General features: G+C 37.9%; 1 protein-coding gene across 1 annotated transcript in view; it reads left to right on the plus strand.

Annotated features, from left to right (window-relative positions):
- GPR158 (G protein-coupled receptor 158) overlaps positions 1 to 22,642 on the plus strand; it is a 483,854-nt gene that overhangs the window by 268,639 nt on the left and 192,573 nt on the right. The window contains exon 8 of the mRNA XM_027770684.1: positions 12,033 to 12,256. Within this exon, the coding sequence (XP_027626485.1) occupies positions 12,033 to 12,256 (224 nt within the window). The remainder of the gene's footprint in view (positions 1 to 12,032; positions 12,257 to 22,642) is intronic.

Below are 22,642 nucleotides of genomic sequence, written 5' to 3' on the forward strand. Positions count from 1 at the left end.
GGAAAGAGATGCAGTATCTACAACCTACTTTCAAATGCTTTAGAAAAAAACAACATATGAATTTATAAGCATCTATTGAGAGGATATGAATGATAAAGTAAATACAGTGGAATGCAAATAACTGGTAAACTGGAGTAATGAATATATAAAGCTTCAAAAACTTTATGGAAAATAGAATTAAAGTAGGAGAATTTTTTCATGCAAATAATTTTTAAATTCATGCATTTTTTTGTTATATGCATTTTCCCAGAACTTTTTTTTTAAAGAGTATTTTGCCTTATTGCATGTGTGTTTGCCAGAGAAAAATGAAGACAGAGACAGTGTGAGAGAAAGTGAAAAATCATCCCCCAGAGGGAATGGCCATGTTGCAGTCTCTTCTCCATTCTCTTTTTGGAATCTTGGGCACACACACACACAGCCAGTATGATTTTAAAGCCACTGGGCCCAAGACTTGAACTGCAGTTATCCGTGTAGGAGTCCAGTGACATAACTGACGCATCATCTGCTGACTCCATTTTTCCATGACCTTTGTAAAGACCACCCCCCACCCCCATATAGGATTTCTTTATACTATTCTTGTAACTTTACACAAATCTGATTTTCAAAACATTATATTTCAATTTAAAGGGCCAAAATTTTTCAATAATTGTAGCATTGGTTAATTACCTACATCTTTGGAATTTGAAGCAAAAATTCCCTTAAGTGAATTAATTGCTGTCTAAAGAGTCATAACTTTAAAGTTATTATTTTTTATTATAAAACATTATATCCTCCTTATAGAGAGAGAAAGCGAGAAAACAAGCCACCAGGACCCAAACCGCACTTGGCCATTTGGGAGTTCAGTGCCCTTAACCACTATGCCACCTGCCAGGCCCCAAAAGTCTATTATTTACTTAATTCTTTCAGTTCATAATTTGTACATATATGCTTATATATATGATCTTTCTTAAAACTTGGTATTAAGTGCATTTTAAATATTCTATGTAGTCTTCTTGAAACACAGTTTTAATAGTTGCATAGAATTTTACTGAATAAAGGCACTATGGTTTACTTAACTATTATGAAGTCTATTTCTTATTTTTAGTTTACTATAGAAGTGTATGTGCTTAATAGAGAGAGAAACAGAAAAGAAGAGAGAGAGAGATAAAGTGAGAAAATATACCCCCCCCCCAGGTAGGATGGGCACACTGCAACCCCTTTTACTCCATTCTCCTCTCATGATTTTGGGTACGTACACATACATGCCCAGTGTTTTTCAGTCCACTGGATCTGGGATTCAGAACACTCAAGCAGGCAATGTGTGATCCAGCCACTTTAGCCTCTGTGCCACCTGCTGGCTTGGTTTATGCTTTTTTAGTTCATGTAAAAATAACAGTATACTTATGTCAGAAAATATAGAGGTTTTATATTTTTAAGATTTTTTTAAACTTTGGCATAGCAGATTGGCATTTTTACATGGAAAGATGAGTCTCAAGTTGCTCACAATTCAGGTTTCCAAATCACATTATCATCCAAACATGGTTTCTAAGCAGTTTTTCCCATATGTGCCAAAGTCAACTGTAATAACTTACATACTTTTATTTTTTTTTTTAGAGAAATTTTTGCTATAATGTACGTACACTTGCCAGAGAAACAGAGAGACAGAAAACAAGAAATCACCCCCCCAGGGAAGTTGCCCATGCCACAGTCTCTTCTTTCCATTCTCTTCTCAGGATCGTAGACACGTACACACACGTTCCTGGTATAAGTTTAAGCCGACCATCAGGGACTTGAACCTCTATCGACTACGTGGGAGTCCATCAACATAATCATTACATCATCTGTTGGTCCTGAATAACTTGTATTCTTAATGTGTTTTTCTAGTATCTAGAAATATACCATTTTGAATGAATTATTAAGCATACATAGTTTGAGAGCATGAAGAATGATATATTGGAGGTGAATATCATTTTTAATAAACATTTGTATTACAGATCAGTTAGTTTATTCTTTTGAGAGAGAATTTTTATCATAAGCATTTTTTAACTGAGAATCTAATATATGTAAAAATGTATTTTGTGCTGAGAGATAGATACATAGACTATAGCCCCTGTCCTCAAGGAGTCTAAAATTTTAAAGAACTATAAACTTAAGATACCATTCAGTAGATAAACAAAGAGCCCATTATTATTAATTAGTAGTAAAATGATTTCTAAAAGCTTCATATATTCATTTGTCTTAGACACAGCACTTGAATGTAAATATTGATAAAATACTTTTAGAACAAGAAAATTATTTAAGTGTGCTTTGAGTCTTATTGGAAACACTGTGCAACGTTTTGCCCTTAATTTTAGTTGTTTTTTGAGCTTTAAAAATTAAGTCTCTGACTTTTGGTTTTGTTTTCTCTCTCTTTTATCACTTTGTTGCCTTTATAGAACTTAATGATTTTTTAAAAAATTTTTTATTTTTTAATTATTTTATTATTTAAATTTATTTGTTTAGATTCATTCACTGTATGTCATTACAGCATACAAAATGAAATTTTCCATCCAGAATACACTGTCTATTGGCTCAATCAAGCACATCAGCATATGTGTTATCATCAACAAATAATTTTCCATTTCTTGTTTCCTATGTATTTTCCTTTTATTCCCATCCTTGATTCCCTATCTCTCACCCTCTAGCATCTCCCACTCTCCTCCCACTCTGTTTCTGGTATCAATAGTTGCTTTCTATGCCTTCCCCCTCCCCCACATTTCATTTATTAACTAAAGATCTTAATTAATCAAAATATTTTGAATAGCAAGCACAGCTGATATATACACATCCATGAACACAAGTCTGATTTTAGGTATAAACCTCAGTGAGTAGAATGAACATATTATGAAGTAGCACCTAGCTGGAGCTTTATAGTTTACTGTAGTCATCAAATAGGTATTTTAATGCATTTTTTTAAGTAATTTATTAACTAAAGATCTTAATTAATCAAAATATTTTGAATAGCAAGCACAGCTGATATATACACATCCATGAACACAAGTCTGATTTTAGGTATAAACCTCAGTGAGTAGAATGAACATATTATGAAGTAGCACCTAGCTGGAGCTTTATAGTTTACTGTAGTCATCAAATAGGTATTTTAATGCATTTTTTTAAGTATCAAGAAAAACAGTTTTAGGTTTTCTTTTTCCTGAAACTTTTTTTTTAAACTTAATTAATTTACATTCATTCCCTAAGCATCTTCACAGCATACAAAATGTGATTTCCCATCCAGAATATAGTGCATAGTGGCTTGATCATGCATGTTATCATCAAAAATTTTCCAATTCTGGGACCAGCAGTTAGCGTAATGGCTATTTCGCTGGACTCCCACGTAGTCGACCGCGGTTTGCGTCCCGAACCAGTGGCTTAAAACTCACGCCAGGCACGTGTGTGTGCGTGCCCAAGATCCTGAGAGGAGAGTGGAAGAGAAGGGATTGCGGTGTGGCCATCCTCCCTTGGGGGTGATTTCTCGCTTTCTGTCCCTCTGTCTCTCTCATATATTCATTATATACATACACACACACACACACATATATATATATATATATATATATATATATATATATATTATTTTTTACCCCTATTTCTGACCCTGTGTCCTTTCCCACCCTCTCTCACACTATCTCTGGTGTCTACAGTTGTCTTCCATTCCTTTTCCCCCCACATTGTATTGATCACACAATTTCTTAAATAATCTAAAAACTTTCAATAGCAAGTTCAGCTGGTAATTTCAAGAAAAGCAATTTTAATTAAATAGAAGAAATCCTAAGGAACTTTGCTTAAAACTTAAAGCCGGGAAACACATTAGGATTCTGTTCAAAGGCTATCGGCAGCTCAAGACGAGACAAAAATCCGTAAAAGTGGAAAACAAAGCCTAGAAGAAAATTGGCAATGTTTTAGTCAAAAGTCATAAAATTCTATTTCACCGGTTCAGTCTCATATACTTAATCTATCTTTGTTATAGCTTGATGATCCTGATTAAATTCTGGGATATAATATTCAACTCCAGACTTTTCCTTACAATTAAGTTGGCTCTTTTCTTAGTTTTTGAACACTTATTTCTGTGTGTCTATATTAAAATTTTCTGGTATAGCACTCCCTTCAGAACTTTTTGGAGATCTGGTCTGGTATTGGTAAATTCTTTCAGGTTTTATTTACCTGAGAATGTTCTTGTCTTTAGTTCCCATATGAAGGATAATCTTGTTGGGTACAGTATTCTTAATTGAAATTGCTATGCCCTTAACCTTTTGAATATATTTTTCCATTCTTTCCTCGCTTGCATTGTTTCTGTTGAGAGGTCTGCTAGAGGGGCACTCGAAGATCCAGTCCCAAGAAATACAAAGGACCCCAAATAGAATCAATTCAAGAAGATCTTCTCCAAGACCCATTATAGCTAGACTGACCAAAACCACAGACAAAGACAAGATAATAAGACTGGCAAGAGAAAAACATCAAGTTACCTACAAAGGATATCCTAGCAGGATAACGTCATGATTTATTTATTTATTTTTTGGAGAGGCTTTTGCTATAGGGCATGTGCGCACACCAGACAGAGAGACAGAGAGACAGAAAGCAAGAAATCCCCCCCAGGGGGGATGGCCACGCCACAATCCCTTCTCCTCCATTCTCCTCTCGGGATCTTACGCACGCACGCACACGTGCCTGGTGTGAGTTTTAAGCCACCGGGTCCAGGATGCGAACCACGGTTGACTACATGGGAGTCCAGCGACATAGCCATTACACTAACTGCTGGTCCCAACTTCATGATTTTTTTTTTTTTTTGGAGATATTTTCACTGTAAGGCGCATGCGCTCGCCAGACAGACAGAGACATAGAGATAGAAAGCGAGAAATCACCCCCCAGGGGGGATGGTCACGCCGCAATCCCTTCTCCTCCATTCTCCTCTTGGGATCTTGGGCACGCACGCACACGCGCCCGGCGTGAGTTTTAAGCCACCGGGTCCGGGACACGAACCGCGGTTGACTACGTGGGAGTCCAGCGACATAGCCATTACGCTAACTGCTGGTTCCCCCAACTTCATGATTTTTGATAATCAGATCAAGTTATGGAAATTATTGAAAAGGGAATTTCTTCTGATAGCACTTCACTATTAGCAATTTGTGAGTTGAGCTTGTGATGCTTCTTAGGACAAAAATAGTATGTGATCATAACTTATTTTCTAACAGATTGTCTTTTATCTATGAATATTGAAATATTCATCTAACCAATATAGCTTAGTATTATCCATAACAAGTTTGGAATTATTTTTAATTTCTAGCTGCTAATGTTTCAATGGACATAACACCTATCAACTATTGTTTGGGATCCACCTGAGGAAAATAATGGAGTTTATGGACTTATTTTTTCCCGCTGTGTCTTGCACTCATGACTGTATTTTATAGCCCAGGATGTTGAGTATTTTTAACTTTTTTTGGGGGGGAGAGGTTTTATAATTTTACTATAGGGCGCGTGTGCTCACCAGACAGACAGAAAGAGAGAGAGAGACAGAAAGCAAGAAACCCCCCCCCCCTCAGGGGAGATGGCCACGCTGTAATCCCTTCTCCTCCATTCTCCTCTCGGGATCTTGGGTACACACGCACACGTGCCTGATGTGAGTTTAAGCCACTGGGTCCAGGACTCGAACCACAGTCGACTACATGGGAGTCCAGCGGCATAACGCTAACTGCTGGTCTCCCCAAGTCTTTTTAATTTTAATGTAGGTTGAAAAATAAAGGTAAACAACCATTCTTAGAGAACTCACAACTTATTTGGGTACAGTATGTAGATATGTAGAACTCTAGCAGTAAGCAGAATAGAATAATACAGGCAAGTAAAAAGAGTCACAGGGAGAGACTTGGGAAGGGAATTGAACACAGAATGTCAATCAGTATTGGAAAGCTCTATGTGCTGGTCTGGATATGGCCAGTTCATCCCAGGGCAGTAGGCTGGTGAAGAGAATAACAAAACAAGGTTAAGTCTACTTGGGACCATAAGAGTGAATTATTCGAAACAGATTTTCTGAGAATCCATTTTCCTGAATTCTACCTCCCATTCTCTGCCTCCACAGGTTAAATCTACACAGATAACTCAGTCTGCCTGGCAAATCAGAATTGGGAAACATTGCAAATCAGTATGCAAAACCTTTATTTACATGAATAACAAATTACATTAGTGTAGAGGAGCTTGGAAGTAGGAAAACTAAAGTAACAATAAAAATTGCATTAAAGAAATGTGTGTCTTTTTATCATCAAGCAGAAATGATATCCAAGTCCGATTTAGGGATAAGATTTTCTTGTAAGAAGTAAAGAGAAAAGAGTCCCATTTTTGGTTGATTACATTAAATTAATCCATACATATAAATTTGAAAGACTGTATACTCCATTTTTTTAAGATTATATATCTCCCGTGGGAACCAGCAGTTAGCGTAATGGCTATGTCGCTGGACTCCCACGTAGTCGACCGCGGTTCGTGTCCCGGACCCGGTGGCTTAGAACTCACGCCGGGCGCGTGTGCGTGCATGCCCAAGATCCCGAGAGGAGAATGGAGGAGAAGGGATTGCGGCGTGACCTTCCCCCCTGGGGGGTGATTTCTCGCTTTCTGTCTCTATGTCTCTCTCTGTCTGTCTGGCGAGCGCACGCGCCCTATAGCGAAAATCTCTCCAAAAAAAAGAAAAAAGAAAAAAAAAAAGAAGAAAAAAAAGATTATATATCTCCTGTGAGAGAAAGAGAGACAGAGACAGAGAGACAGGCACTCTTGATAGGATCCACCTGCCCCAGTATCCCCCTAGTCTCAGCTGGGTCCGATAACAGGCATCTGCCCAATTACCTGGCACACTCAGGGAGGTGCTGCTTTGTGAACCCAGGATGTATTTTGTGGCAGGGGAAGAAATAACCAATCTTAAAACACCAATGTTTAGGAACCAGCAGTTAGTGCAATGGCTATGTTGCTGGACTCCCATGTAGCCGACCATGGTTCGAGTCCCAGATTCGGTGGCTTAAACTCATGCCGGGTGCGTGTGCATGCGTGCCCAAGATCCTGAGAGGAGAGTGGGATTGCAGCGTGGCCATCCCTTCTGGGGGGTGATTTCTTGCTTTCTGTCTCTCTGTCTCTCTCTGTCTGTTTGGCGAACGCACACGCCCTATAGTGAAAACAAAAAAAAAACAAAAAAAAAGGAAAGAAATTCTGTGGGCACTTAAGATATTCACAGCATGCCCAGTAAATGGTAAATGTTTACCCCAGGCTGTGGCTAAAATCTAAGGGGAGCCAAGAACATGTGATGCAGTGCACAAAAAACAAGTGGCATAACTTCCAAGTTGCGAAGTCAGCTGTCTCTGTACTGTTCATACAGATTACCATTTGAACATGCTAACTATGTGATGGGCACAGACAGGTGCCCAAGCTTGGATCCTGATGGGTCACAGAGATTTTTCTATTTATGATGTTAAAAACTTTTCTCTAGATTTACAAACCAGTTTACTTTGCAGGTATGGTTTATTATTATTATGGTTCTTTTCATTCCCTTAAAACATTACATCCTAATCACTTTAAGATAGCAGAGACTGAAACAAATTGTTCCCAGTTAACCTACTGCATTTAAAGAGTCTTCAAGTCAGCTGTAGCGGCTCCACAAGTCACTCAACGCTCCACGATGCTACAGTCACATAGGAAGGTCCCATGTTCGTGTCCTAAGGTCTGCCTATACATACCTGGTGCACACACGTGTCTATAATCCTGGCTGGCTGAGACTGGGGTGAATCACTATGTGAAGACCCTATTGAGGATGCCCCTCTCTATAAGTATGTTTGCCTCCTCCATCCATGCAATGAATAAATAGATAAGCTTTTAAAGAGTAGAACCTTCTCCAGCTTGCTCTTTGTTATGTAGAGCAGAATTCAACTGCTACGTGGTGAGACACCATAATACCTGGGCTGACCAAACTGCCTGAATAGATCTGGAGACCTATATTTAAGATTTGGAGGTCCAGAAAGACTAATAAGCCATTCTACATTAGTCTAAACATTGTTTTTTTGAGAGCTTTTTCTATAACGCGCGTGCACTCACCAGAAAGAGAGAGAGAGACAAAGAGAAAGCGAGAAATCACCCCCCCCGGGGGGGGGGATGGCCGCGCCGCAATCCCTTCTCCTCCATTCTCCTCTCGGGATCTTGGGCACACATGCACATGCGCCCGGCTTGAGTTTAAGCCACCGGTTCCGGGATGCGAACACGCAGTCGGCTACATGGGAGTCCAGCGACATAGCCATCATGCTAACTGCTGGTCCCTCAGAATTTCTTTCCTTTTTTGCCTCAGGACTTCCTCTGAGGTTGTCTAAGCTTGCTCAGCCCTGAGCAGAAGTATGGCCATGTCTCTTACTCCAGCCCTTGCTATGACTTTCCCGAATGCTTCAATCCCTTTGTTTCAATGTAGATGTACAGTGCCTTTCTGCAGACTGGAAAGTTGTGTCATTCTTCTCATTCTCTGTTCTACCATGAGATAGTTTTGAAATCATGGCACAGGGTGCAGGAACTTGCTCTGTTAATAGAGAATTTTTCCTGCTTTATCCCCAAGACTGACTCAGATTCACAAGGACCCTAGAGGATTAAGCACCAGCTGCCCTGAGGGAGAGAAGCCTGCAGCACCATTACACAGCTAGGGCAGGCTTTTGCTTCACTTTTCACTCCCTCTCTTATCTTCTTGCTTTTAGAGAGCACATTTTCTAAGCTCAGGAAAATAAGCTAAAGCAGTGTCATAGGCACAATCCTCTTTCTTCATTCTCTCTTCTTGACTACTCTATCCCCTCTATTTGTCTCTATGCTACTAAAAATTGTAGAAAACCACAAAACTATGCTGACACCCTGGTAAGTCTTATCATTTCCCCTAACTTGATTATTTTCCTGCCAAGTGATGCAGTCAGTTGTCTTGTATTATGTTGCAACTTCAATCTTTCATGTTTTCAGCTTCCAAACTTTGCCTTCTTTATGATCAACCTGTTTTGTTGCAAAGCATAAGATGCTGCGAGATTCGTGATTCACTCTTACCTTCTTTTTTAAAAAAAATAATTATTCATTTATTTAATTTTATTATTATTTATTTTTTACTTTGAACAGAGAGAGACAGAGAAGGGAATGTGAGTAAGAAAGCAAGCCACCAGGTCTGGGATTCAAACCATGATTGTCCATGTGGGAATCTCTACCTTAACTATAGTACCTGCTGGCCCTGATTCGCATATTTTCTTTTTCTAAATTGTTTTACTTCAAAAAAAATTTTTTTTCAGACAATTCCTCCTCTCTACCAGAAATCAAACTTTTTTTTTTCTTTTCAATTTTGCCAGGGAGTGTGTGCACTCATGAAGGGATGAGGGGGACAGGAAGGAAAGAGGAAAAACATCCCCCATGGGCATGGTCACGCAGCAATTCCTTCTTTTCCATTTCTCCCTTCTTTGGGGATTTGGGCACACATACAAGTGTTTGGCATGTGTCTCAAGCCACCAGGTCTGGGACTTGAACTGCGCAGTTGGATATGTGGGATCTACTGTCTAAACTACATGCCACAGGCTGGCTCCCAGAAAACCTTTTTAAAATATCTAATCCATCTGTACTTTTTTCCAGTGTTAAAACAGATTTCAAATGTTCTTAGAATTAATTTCTACCTCTGTGCTTCTGAATATGTGCTAGCCTAACTGCCCAAATCCTTTCTTCACCAGTCTTTCTGTATGTTTCCTCATTTTCCAGTGGCTCCTTTTGCTGACTTCAGCACATTCAGCTCTCATCTGTACAGAAGAAAATGGAACACAACATGAAAGTCCTTTTTGGACTCCTTCATTATTACTGTTAATCATGAGGGTTTTTTTTTTTTTTCCTTTTCCATCCAATGGAATATTTATTAAAATAATATTCTATTTCATCACCTATTTTTTCCTTATGTCCTGATAACTTAGTTTCAATCTCTACCACTCTATGGAAACAGTTTTAAAGGTCAGTGAAGGAAAATCATTCAGTCTCATAACCTTCTCTCACTCATGACGTTTGATCACATTCCAGCAGTTTCCCGTAAATCCCAGTTTTCAATTATGACACTGTAAATGTGTCTACCTGTCCAGGGTGTTCCTTGTTCCATTCCCCGATTGTCGTCTCATCCCCTCCCAGAGCTCTCTGTGTTCTTGCTCTAACACTGATCCTGCTCTTATATGTATCTTAAAGTATTTCCACATGTTACTGGATATTTCTACTGGATTCAAATTTAACTTTTCCGAAATGGAGCTTATCATTCTCACTTACCTCCTCTGTCCCTCAGCTCTCCCTTCTACATTCCTTGCTTCCTGATAGTAGCACTTCTCTGCCATCAATGAATTCCTAATTCTTATTTGCATCTCCCATATTTGGAAAGAGGAGAAACAACTGGTCACTGTGATTTATATACATTATCTCATTTAATTCCTACAGCAATTGATTTTTTTATAAATAAACAATCTTAAGACCTAAAGTGGCCAAGTGAGTTGTCTATTGTCACAGAATTTTCTAGGGGTGGGGACCATGTCTGTGATTCCCATATGACTAAGATTCATATGCTTTTCACTGTGTAACAGAATGATGACCCTTAAACAGCAGTACATCCTGAATCATCAAAGAAATATTCAATTACATTTTTGTTATTGTATTTACCGAGGAAGGAAAGCAGACAAATACCTTTCAGAATGGTCATGAACCTTTAACATTGTTAAAAAAAAAAAAAAGTAATGGCTTTATGTTAAACTTTGTATTATAAAAATGCTACTAACCAGAAAAACCTCTTTCCTGAATTCCTCAGTTTCTTAAAGTTGTGTTACAGACTGAACTGGGTATATATTATCCAATTTGTTTTATATTGCATTTGTAGTTAGAAGTAGTTTTTGTAATATTATTTGTTTATGTGTTGGTGGCAAACTCAGTTAAAGAGAATCTTTATCTATTGGGCTTCAGAACTAATTTAAATTTGATAACTGAGCCAAAGGGATCTAAAATTAAAGGGAGGATCAATAGCAGCAGTTAGGGAACAGTGTGGAAATGTCCCATGGGTATGCAAAGTGGAAATTGCATGATAGCTTGTAAGTGTGGGTCATACTGTGGGCAAAGGGTGCACCGTCATTAGGCTATTGCATACTGAACTGCTGTCTATTAAGCACTTCTTTATCCAGTTTAGACAATGAACTTGGAAGACAATATCCTTGCTGAATTAAGGAGCAATCAAAATTTCAATTTGGATTCTATGCCATCTAGATCAAAAAGTTCCAGAAATGAGGAGTATATTTACTTGGTACATGAAAGATGTTGTCTCTCCTATCTCTTAACCTTGTTAATTCTTTTAAGAAGTATTTATGGAATATAGTTTGTTCTTCCAGGAATAAAATCAGTTGGTTAAGTACAAAATAATGATATAAAGACTTAGAAAACTATTCCCTGCTTTCAAGGTTTTATTTCCATTTTTGCTATTTTTTCTCAATTACTCTGAATGACAATATTAAAATCAAAGAGGGTAAAAAATGAATTTTGTTTGGGTAACATAACTCTCTTCCCTAACAAAAGGGTTGAGAAAATGTCTTTAATAAATGGGAAAATGGGGAACAGCAGTTAGCGTAATGGCTATGTCGCTGAACTCCCATCTAGCCGACTGCAGTTTGAGTCCTGAACCTGGTGTTTTAAACTCACGTTGGGCACGTGTGCGTGCATGTGTGCCCAAGATCCTGAGAGGAGAATGGAGGAGAAGGGATTGAGGCATGACCATCCCCTCTGGGTGATGATTTCTCGCTTTTTGTCTTTCTGTCTTTCTGGCCATCCCCCCTGGGGGGATTTCTTGCTTTCTGTCTCTCTGTCTCTCTGTCTGGTGAGCGCACGTGCCCTATAGCAAAAACCTCTCCAAAAAAAAAAAAAAGTGTCATTATTAAATAGGAAAATGAATGAGGATGTGTTTTGACTCTGTACTAAATCTTACCTACCTCAGAGATATAAATGACACTGGTTTTATTTGGAACTTTCAGGAAGGGGTCCAGATCACCAATTTCCAGGAAGTACAAAAGACGTGTCAGAAGAAGCTCATGTCTGCCTGCCTTGCAGGGAGGGCTGCCCCTACTGTGTGGATGACAGCCCATGCTTTGCCCAGGAGGATACGTATTTGCGACTTGCTATCATCTCCTTCCAAGCCCTGTGTATGCTGCTTGACTTCATTAGCATGCTGGTGGTCTACCACTTTCGCAAAGCAAAGGTAAACCCAGGTACCCTGGTTATGAACTTCCTTTTTATTATGGAGTAACTTCTTATTTTTATAAGTAAATAGAATTTCCAAATCCCAGTTACTTGTCTACTATGTAGAAGCCTTTCTATGATGTGATTGGGCCTAGAGTTTGAAAGTCATGTTCTTTAACATCCCAGGAAAAAATAGATCTTAGTGATATAAGACTTTATTTTGACATTTTTTTTTCTACAGAATGTTTCCCCCAACTTACCCTGCAGCTTGGTTCCTCATAGCCTTAAAGTACTCCCCTTTACGTCATCTCTCCGGCCTCCAGAGGAACTTATTCTACCAGCACCCAAAGCATTATTAAGTTTTTCATATCTAGAAAGCTTTCTTATGCTCATTATATTTCACTTTTATTTCTCTTAATCATATTTGAAGATGGTAAATGACTCAACTATTTTTGAGCACATTATACATTAAGGAATGAATTTATTTGGTTTTGCACTCCCAAGATAATAGTGATCCAGGAAAGACATTATCAAGTTTTCAAGAGAACAATCCTTTGGTTCTCTTCTGAGAAACCAAAGAATAGTAAAAGCATTTGGATGCTTCTCAGACAGGGGTAGTCAAAATGCAAAAAATATTCAGGGAAAACCTTTCTGGGAAGCTTTCCCCAGTTTGTCACCCAATCAGTTTTCTGTAGACAGTGTTAGAATTTGTGGTTCTGCTGCTTACAAAACTTATTTGTACCATCTGAAAGAAAAAAACCTCAACTTTCAACCTTTTATGAATTCAAATAACTCCTTCATGTTGGCAAAGGTGTACATGTTAATTTAGATTACAAGGTTCATTGATAAAGTATGAAGTGTTCCCATTAGAAATTTTAAAAAGAAAGCAAGCAACCCTCTGTGAACGGCATCTATTACAAACTCTCAAGTTAACATTTCAAAAAAGTCTCTATTGCGATTCTAGGAAAATGTATTCATTATGTTATTGTTATAGACTTTAGTAGTTATTTTAAATAGACAACTTTATTAAAAGAAGCTTTCAGCACAAATTAAAATCAGTTGTTAAGTCAGCAAGAAATTGGCAAATCTGTCTTTGTTTAGCCAATACTTGTCTTTCTTTTTCAACAAACTGTGTTAAATTGTACATATAATAAAATAGTAGACAAGTGGAGTTGGAAACTATATAGTCACTGTAACCTAGATAAAATTACATGGTTTTAAACAAGGCCTGTTGTGGGGCCAACAGGTGGTGTCAAGATTAAAAGTGCTGGACTCCCACTTGGGCAACCACAATTCAAGTACTGGACCTGGTGGCTTGAAAATCATGCCAGAAGAGTATATGTGCATGCTTAAAATCCTAAGAGGAGAATGGAGAAGGGAGTGCGTGTGGCCATCACCTCTGGGTGAGGGGTGGTGGCAGTAATTTCTCACTTTTTCACTGTCTCTCAGGTGAGCATGCATTTTACTCTATGGTATAAACCTGAAAATAAATAAATAAATAGCCTTCAGTGGTAGGGCAGTAGAATTGAAAGGTTTATTTAATAAATCGCTCTAAAATCTGTGTATAATGTAATTCATTTATACAGTGGGTAACATGTAGTACTTTATGAATTTTAATAATTGATTTTAATAATTAATTGTGCTAAATGAATCAATGATACAAGGTGGATAGAATATTGGCTATTAAGAGACCCGAGGTAGTTCTGGTTAGATCAATGACTTAATCTATCTTAATATTATTTAACATTGCCAAAGTTATTAACATTTTGAATTTCCCTTGGACCTTCTGTGAAGTGATAGGTTAATAACCAAAATATTACTTTACAGAGATATCAGGAGTATAAATATCTTTATACTTTGGTAATTTTTTTATAAATAAAAACTAGATGAAATAAATTAGATATTATGTAGTGTTAAGGTATCCTCCTTTTGAAGAATCAGCTTTCACAAAATGTGACATAATATAAGGAAATACATGTTAATAAATCAGTGACCATAGATCTTCTATATTGAGGAAAGGAAATGTTTGCTGTAATTTTCTCTTGTGATTTCAATTACTGAAAGCAATAGAATAATTCCATGAACAGTAAAATATTTTCAGTATAAGAGATTACAGATTTATAAAACATAGACTTTCATTTTGCTATAAATCAAAGTTTTCATATGTATTTGTAACATTTGTTTTACATAAACCAGAAACCTGACAATCTCTTATAAAGCAATACTGACTTCTTTTTGGACGTTTCCCATTAATTTTTTTGTTTTTTGAGAGGTTTTTGCTATAGGGAATGTGTGCTCACCGGAAAGACAGAAAGACAGAGAGACAGAAAGCAAGAAATCACGCCCCAGGGGAATGGCCATGCCGCAATCTCTTCTGCTCTGTTCTCCTCTTAGGATCTTGAGCATGCACACACATGTGCCTGGCGTGAGTTTAAGCCACCAGGTCTGGGACTAACTAATAACTAAAAGAACAAGACCCACATAATTGATCAATTTACATCGATACCAATAGAAAGATTACAGTATAGCAGAACAGTCATGGGTAAACGTGCAGACTCCAGGGCCAGATGGCTGAGGTTTCAATTCTGTCAGCTCTTTGCATCCTGTGAGACTGGGAAAATTGCTTAACCTCTTCTTTACTGGTAGTCTTCTTTATAAAATGAGATTAACACATTATATTATAAAAACTGACTTAAAATGGGTCATAGACTTAAATAGAGGAGCCAAAACTGTGAAATCTTTCTTAGAAAAAAAGTTGGGCAAAGGTTCTGAATAGACATTTCTCTTAAGAAGATATGCAGGTGAGCCGACACACGTACAGAAAGGTGCTCAGTAACGCCAGTTGTTAGGAAAATGCAAACGAAGCCTGCAGCACTCACTAGCACAGCTAAAAATAAAAAGAGATAAATAATAAGTGTTGATTGAAGGAGTGGAGAAATTGAAACTGGAAATGTAAAATAGTATAGCCACTTTGGAAAACTGGCAGTCCCTTAGAAAGTTAAAAATAGAGCTATGAGATGTCCCAGTCACGTCACTCCTAGTATAAACCGGGAGAAGTAAACATTTATGTCAGCACAAAAGATGTAGACACAACTGTTCATAGCAGCATTATTCCTAAGAGCCAAAAAGTGAATGCAACCCAAATGTCCATCTGCTGATTGAGAGAGACATAAAATGTGATATATCCTTACAATGGAATATCACTTGTCAGTAACAAGGGATGAAGTACTGGCATAAGCTACAACATGGATAGACCTTAGAAACATGCTACATGGAAGAACACAGTTATGAAGGACCACGTACTGTGTAATCTCATTGATATGTAATGGCCAGAATAGGCAAATTCATAATTGAGAAGTAGTTGCCAGGGGTCATTAGGAGGAGAGAATATGGAATGACTGCTAATTAGTTCAGGGTTTCTTTCAGAGGTGATGAAAATATCCTAAAATTAGATTATGGCAATAGTTGTATAACTCTGTCAGCGTACTAAAAACCACTAGATTGTGGTCCTTTAAAAGGACACCAAACTAGAGGCTTGTTTTGCAAGGTTCTTTCCTCCTCTGATGGGTGGGTCAAACAGAGGCACAGGGAGTTGGAAAAAGACAGGAGGTACTGATGTCATGTTGTTTATTGACTGAGTTTAGTTCACAGAGTTCTTAGTAGGCTGCAAAGCTCACAGAGAACTCAGAGCTCACAGTGCTTAGTGCTGAGCTGATCCAAGCCAAAGCCAAGCCAAGTCAGTGGCAAGCCAAGACCATTAAGACTCACAGCCTGAACCAAGGCAGAGCAGAGCAGGGCAGAGTTAGCTAGTTAAGTAGGGCAGCACAGTGCCAGGCTAACTGACCAACTGGTCCCTTTCTCTTAAAGAGGCTGCAGACAATAATGGCTCATTGTCAAAACCAAACTGCTGCACATGCACATGGGTGTTACATTCAATGATGTGAGAGAGCAAAGTCATAATTACATAATAAACACTCAAGGACACTATAGCTATTCATAAGTTGTTTTCCCTGTGTCCTTCAAACATGATGAGATAGGAGGTGAGGGAACCAGGCTCCATTTGCAATACAAGACTGTATCACCTACCAAGAGCAAGGTGCCAGTTGTTTTACATTTCTATTGACTGTGAAGCTTTGTATCATAATAGTGAGCTGGGGATGTATTTGACATGTATTAATGAAGTTTGAGGTATCTACTATGACATACCTACAGTGAGATACCCTGAGAGGGTCCAGGAACACCTGGCTAGGGAAGACCCCCTGAGCTGGAATCTGAGTCTTGTTCTTTGTATCCTCTTTCAGCAGCATGTGAACCGTATTATTTAATTTCTTTTCAGCATAATTCATGGTGTCTCTCATCCTAATTGCCTTTAGTGTGTGCCCTACATTTTATTTAGGCCTGTTAGAAATGTATATTTTAGAACATAGCCTCTCTTGTTTATATGACACCATTTCTGTGAATTGACAGAAATAACCACATTGGCAAATCAAAACCAGGGAACACCAACAGCTGAGCCTGTACCTCAAGGCAGCAAGCAGATACGCTGTATCAACAACAGAGGGATCTCTGTTCTAAAATGAAATGTGTGATCATAATAAGAGATATAACATGGGGACCAGCAGTTAACGTAATGGCTATGTCGCTGGACTCCCATGTAGTTGACCGCAGTTCAAGTCCCGGACCTGGCGCCTTAAACTCACGCTGTGTGTGTGCGTGCCCAAGATCCCAAGAGGAGAATGGAGGAGAAGGGATTGCAATGTGGCCATCCCCCCGGGGATGATTTCTTGCTTTCTGTCTCTCTCTGTCTTTCTGGCAAGCGCACGTGCCCTATAGCGAAAATCTCTCAAAAAAAAAAAAAAAAAAGAGATATAACATGGGATAGAAATTTATGTCTTTCCAGTCTTCCAGGAAATTAAAATTTTGAGTAAACTAAATGGCTTATTCATGCCCAAAATATCAACTACAGTAATTAACTAGTAACAATCATTGATCAAAGATTGATTTAGCATTTTATCATTTTAAATAACACAAATGAGATTCCATTATATTTTTGGATCAGACTCATGGGATGACACCTCAAAGAGCAAATTAAATTTTACTCTGTAGAATAATCAGGAAGCTAATTACATATATTTTCCTCTATGCCTTAGTTAAAGATTAAATGCCAATAAACTATGAATGATTTGGAACCCGTGGTGTATTTTTCTAAAACAGCATAATTTAGACAATTCAAAGCTGTATTTTAAAGAGTAAGAATATTAAATATTTTTGAATTATTTCTACTTTTTTTTTTACCAAATATTATGACAAGTAGCATATTTTTCTATTAGCTATTCCAAAAAGAGAGTATGGTTTCTTATGGCTTAGTAATGTTAACTGTTAGTACAAATTATTTTCAAATAAAAAATTCAAAGAAAGAAGATACACAAGAAGAAATAGCAGCTTATACCATTTCCGAAAATAATCTTTTGCTTGATTTATTATTAGTAAATTTTAGCACATTTTGTTTGAGTTTAGTTACTTGGAGAAAAGAGATAGTGAGTTGTTTCTTTTTTTTTGTGGAGAGGTTTTTGCTATAGGGCGCGTGCGCTCACCAGAAAGAGAGAGACACAGAGACAGAAAGTGAGAAATCACCCCCCAGGGGGGATGGCCATGCCACAATCCCTTCTCTTCCATTCTCCTCTTGGGATCTTGGGCACACATGCACATGCATCCAGCGTGAGTTTAAGCCACCAGGTCTGGGACTCAAACTGCGGTCAACTACATGGGAGTCCAGTGACACAGCCATTACGCTAACTGCTGGTCCCGAGATAGTGAGTTTTTAAAAGTGAACATACTGTGATTGGTATTTTCTATTTCATTTGGTAATAGATTTTCTTAAAATCAGAAATTAATTGAAAAGGGATTTAGTAACAATGGTAAAAAAATTTTTTTTGAGAGATCTTTTGCCATAGGGCAAGTGCGCTTGCTAGACAGTCAGAAACAGAGACAGAAAGCAAGAAATGACCACCCAGGGGGTATGCCCATGCTGCAGCCTCTTCTCTTCCATTTTTCTCTTGGGATTTTGGGCATGCATGCACATGTGCCAGCATGAATTTTAAGCCACCGAGTCCAGGACTCAAACTGCTATCAACTGTGTGAGTTCGAGCAACACAACCATTACGCCATCGTCTGGTACCAACAATGGTAATTTTTGATTTGGAAAATGAGATGTTTTAAAACAATACTCGAGCAGTTTTTAAACAAAATTCTCATAGGCTAAGTATAATGTCAAATGCTTATTTTGGTAAAATTAAGGGAAATATATTATTATTATTTTTACTGTGGTAACATTTATGTATCATAAAACTTACCACTGTAAGCATTCGTAAGTACAGTACATTCACATTGCTGAGCAATCCTTACTACTATCCACTTTCACAATTTGTTTTATCATACCAAACTAAACCTTGTTAAACAATAAACATTGAACGATAAAGAGCTCCCCATTCCCCTATCCTCTGGTAATCTATGTTCTACTTTCTGTTGCTACAGATTTGCCTACTCTAGATATCTCATATAAATGAAATCATACTATATTATTCCTTATGTTTCTGGCTTATTTCCTGTAGAGTAATGTGTTCAAGGTTTATCCATGTGATAGCATATGTCAGTACTTCATTGCTTTTGCAGCTGAATATTTCATTGAATGTATTATACCACAGTTAGCTTATTCACTTATCTATTAAAGGGCATATGGGCTTTTCCAATATTTGGCTATTGTGATTAATGTTACTATGAACATTTCGGTACAAGTGACTGACTGGGTCCCTGCTTTCAATTCTATGGATCCATACCTAGCAGTAGAATTGCTGACCACATGGTAATTATATGTTTTAACTTTTTGTAGACCACCAAACTGTTTGCCTCAGAGGCTATACAATTTTACATTTCTACAAATACTTCGTGAGGGTCCTAATTTCTCTCCATCCTAAATAACATTTGTTACGTTCTTTTTTCCCTGTTTAATTAGTTATCCTAATGGGTATGAATTTTTTTAAAGTTGACTTGGTGATGGTAGGGGCACTGTTAACAGAGTCTTGTCAGCCGAGATCCCTGTCCCCCAGACCTCCAAGCATTCAGGATCTTGGATCCATATGCCCTGTGAGTTTTAGGTTGACTAGGAATCTGGACTCATGGTGGGCCATGTGGCTGTTAGCACTACACTTCAGTGACTGACTGAATCTCATTTTTTTTTAATTATCAGAAGGTATGTGTGTCTTCATCAGAAGAATACAGAGGAAAAGAGACAGAGAGGGAGAAAGCACTCCCTAATGAGGCATAGTCATGCCTCAGTCCCTTCTCCAATCCTCCATTCTGCCTGGATTAGGGGCATGTGTGCGCACACACACACACACACATACACATGGAATGTGTTTCAAGCTACCAGAGTCAGGATTTGAATTACAGTCAGCCATGTGATTCAGTTCTCTCAACTACTAGACAGACAATGGGCCAGCCCCTCATTGTGCTTTTGCACGCATTCATTTTCTGAATGATTAGTTACAGTTGAGCATCAGTTCATGTGCTTATTGTTTGTTCATATAGCTTCTTTGTAGAAATGTCTGTGTCTTTTGTCCATTATTTATTTTTTCACTCACAGTCCATAGTTAACATTAGTGTTCATTCCTTGTGTAGTAAATACAACAGGTTTGGAAAAATGTGTAATGACATGTATCTACCATGATAGTAGTTTCACTACCCTAAAAATCCTCTGTGCTCTGCCTTTGCCCATTTTTAAATTGGGTTTAGTTTTTCATTGTTGAGCTATAGGAGTATTTTTGTTTTTTTGTTTTGTTTTGTTTTGTTTTGAGAGGTTTTTCACTATAGGGCACGTGCGCTTGCCAGACAGACAGAGAGAGACATAGAGACAGAAAGTGATAAATCACCCCCCGGGGGGATGGTCACGCCGCAATCCCTTCTCCTCCATTCTCCTCTCGGGATCTTGGGCACGCACGCACACGCGCCCTGCGTGAGTTTTAAGCCACCGGGTCTGGGATGCGAACCACGGTCGACTACGTGGGAGTCCAGCGACATAGCCATTGCGCTAACTGCTGGTTCCCTAGGAGCTTTTTGATATACTCTGGATAATAATCTCTGACAATATATATGATTTGCAAATATTTTCTTGAATTCCATGGGTTGTGTTTTTACTCCCTTGATGGAATCTTCTGATGCCAGAAGTTTTATTTTTGATAAAGTCTGTTTTATCTTTTTCTCCCTTTAGTTTGTGCTTGTGCTTTTGGTGGCATATCCAGGAAATAATAGCCAAATCAAATGTTACAAATATTTTCCTTTAGTTTTCTTTCAGGATTTTTGTAGTTCTAGACTATACATTTAGGTTCTTAATCCATTGTGAAATAATTTTTGTGTATGATATTGTAAGGGTCCAGAGATCGGTCTAACTAATGGAGACGCAGAAAAGACAATGATAATGCAACTGCAAAAGAGGCTTTTATTCTTTTTCCAGCTAACTGGGGTCTGAGTTTCTGCCCCTCGCAGCGGGCCTTAACAAGGACCCCGAGCGGGTCAGGATTTTTCATAGAATGTAACACATACACAGGAGGGGGTATGAGAAGCGAGGGTCCAGCTATCACCACCTGCTCAGGTCTAGATAAGGGCTCTCAGCTAAGGGTCTGGATGACCTTGCCTCGGAGGTGCTGGGCCCTCCCGTTTTCCACTTATCTGAGAGTTCCCAAACTCCTGGTTTCCGTCCTTGAGGCCCTAACAAAGTGGACTCCGTCCTTGAAGACTTAACAGTGCAGCAATTAAGCTAACTCAGCCCAGCATTCCCTAACATGGTGGTGATTAAGCTAACTTGGCCTAACAGTATAAGGTAAGGATCCAGTTTTATTCTTTTTCATGTCGTTATCCAATTTTTCCAGAGATTGTCCTTACCCCATTGTGTATTTTTGGACACTGTTGTTGAAGATCAGTTCACCATGTACATGAGAGTTTTATCTGGGAGTTATATTCTATTCCTTTGGTATATATTCCTATGTTTATGCCACTACTATCACCACTGATTTTGATTACTGTAGCTTTATAGTAATTTTTGATATGAGGAAGTGTGAGTCTTCCAACTTTGCTTCTTCTCAAGATTATTTTGGTTATTTGGGGGTCCCTCAAGACTGCATATGAATTTTAAGATGGGTTTTCCAATATCTGCTAAAAATGGTTTTGAGATTTTAATAGGTATTACATTGAATTTGTAGATTTCTTTGGATATTATTGCAATCTCAACAATATTAAGTCTTCTAATCCATGAACACAGGATGTCTTTCTACTTATATATGACTTTAATTTCCTTTCAGCAATGCTTTGTAGTTTTCAGTGTACACGTCTTTTGCCTCCTTAGTTAATTTTATTCCTAAGTAGTGTGATATATCGCTCTTTACAGAAAAGATTTTTTGATTTTTATTGTCTTACAATTAGATGGATTCTCTTACAAGTTATCGTCCACTGTCCCAATTAATAACAAGTCTATGATTTTCCTGTTATACTTAGCAATTGAGAATCCTATTTAATGCTCTCTGGTTTTTCTGTTATTTGTAGGAGAGAGAGATAGTATAATACACGAAAAAGAATAGAACAGTTAGAAGCCAAGACCTGTAGCATTTTTGATACCTTTAGTGTTAGAAATTCTGTACTAATTTACAAATTATTTTTTCCTTTTTTTTTTTTTTTAAATTTTGCTATAAGGCATTTGTGCTCACCAGAGAGACAGAGAGAGAGAGAAAGTGAGAAATCAGCCTCCATGGGGGACTGGCCACACTGCAGTCCCTTTTCCTCCATTCTCATCTTGGGATTTTGGGGCACACACTCACTTCTGGGGTGTTTCAAGCCATCTGTCCAGGACTCAAACTGTACTTGGCCATGTGGGAATCCAGACCTTAACCACTACACCACCTGCTGGTTCCCAAATTATTTTTTTTAAACCTTATTCTAGGATTGGCCAGCTCCGATACCCAATATAGGATGATGCTATTTACCAATGTAGGTTTATAACAGATTTCCTACAACTTCTGTTTATTTATTTTTTATTTATTTATTTAATTTTTATTTTTGCATCTCACCAGTTTTATTAGTACTTACTTATTAGCATGTTTCTGTGTATGTGCATGTTTATTTTTTGGTATTTTGTTTTTTGTCTGTTTTTATTATTTTCTTTAAATTTATTTTTTTACATTAATTCACTATACATATTTACAGCATACAAAATGAATTTTCCATCCAGAATACACTGTATATTGGCTCAATCAAGCACATCAACATACGTGTTACCAACAAATAATTTTCTATTTCTTATGTCCTGTATATTTTGCTTTTTTTTTTTTTTTTCCATGCTTGATTCCCTCTCCCTCCC

The sequence above is a fragment of the Tupaia chinensis genome, unplaced genomic scaffold (genome assembly GCF_000334495.1).
Source record: "Tupaia chinensis unplaced genomic scaffold, TupChi_1.0 Scaffold000001_1, whole genome shotgun sequence".
Taxonomy (NCBI): domain Eukaryota; kingdom Metazoa; phylum Chordata; class Mammalia; order Scandentia; family Tupaiidae; genus Tupaia; species Tupaia belangeri.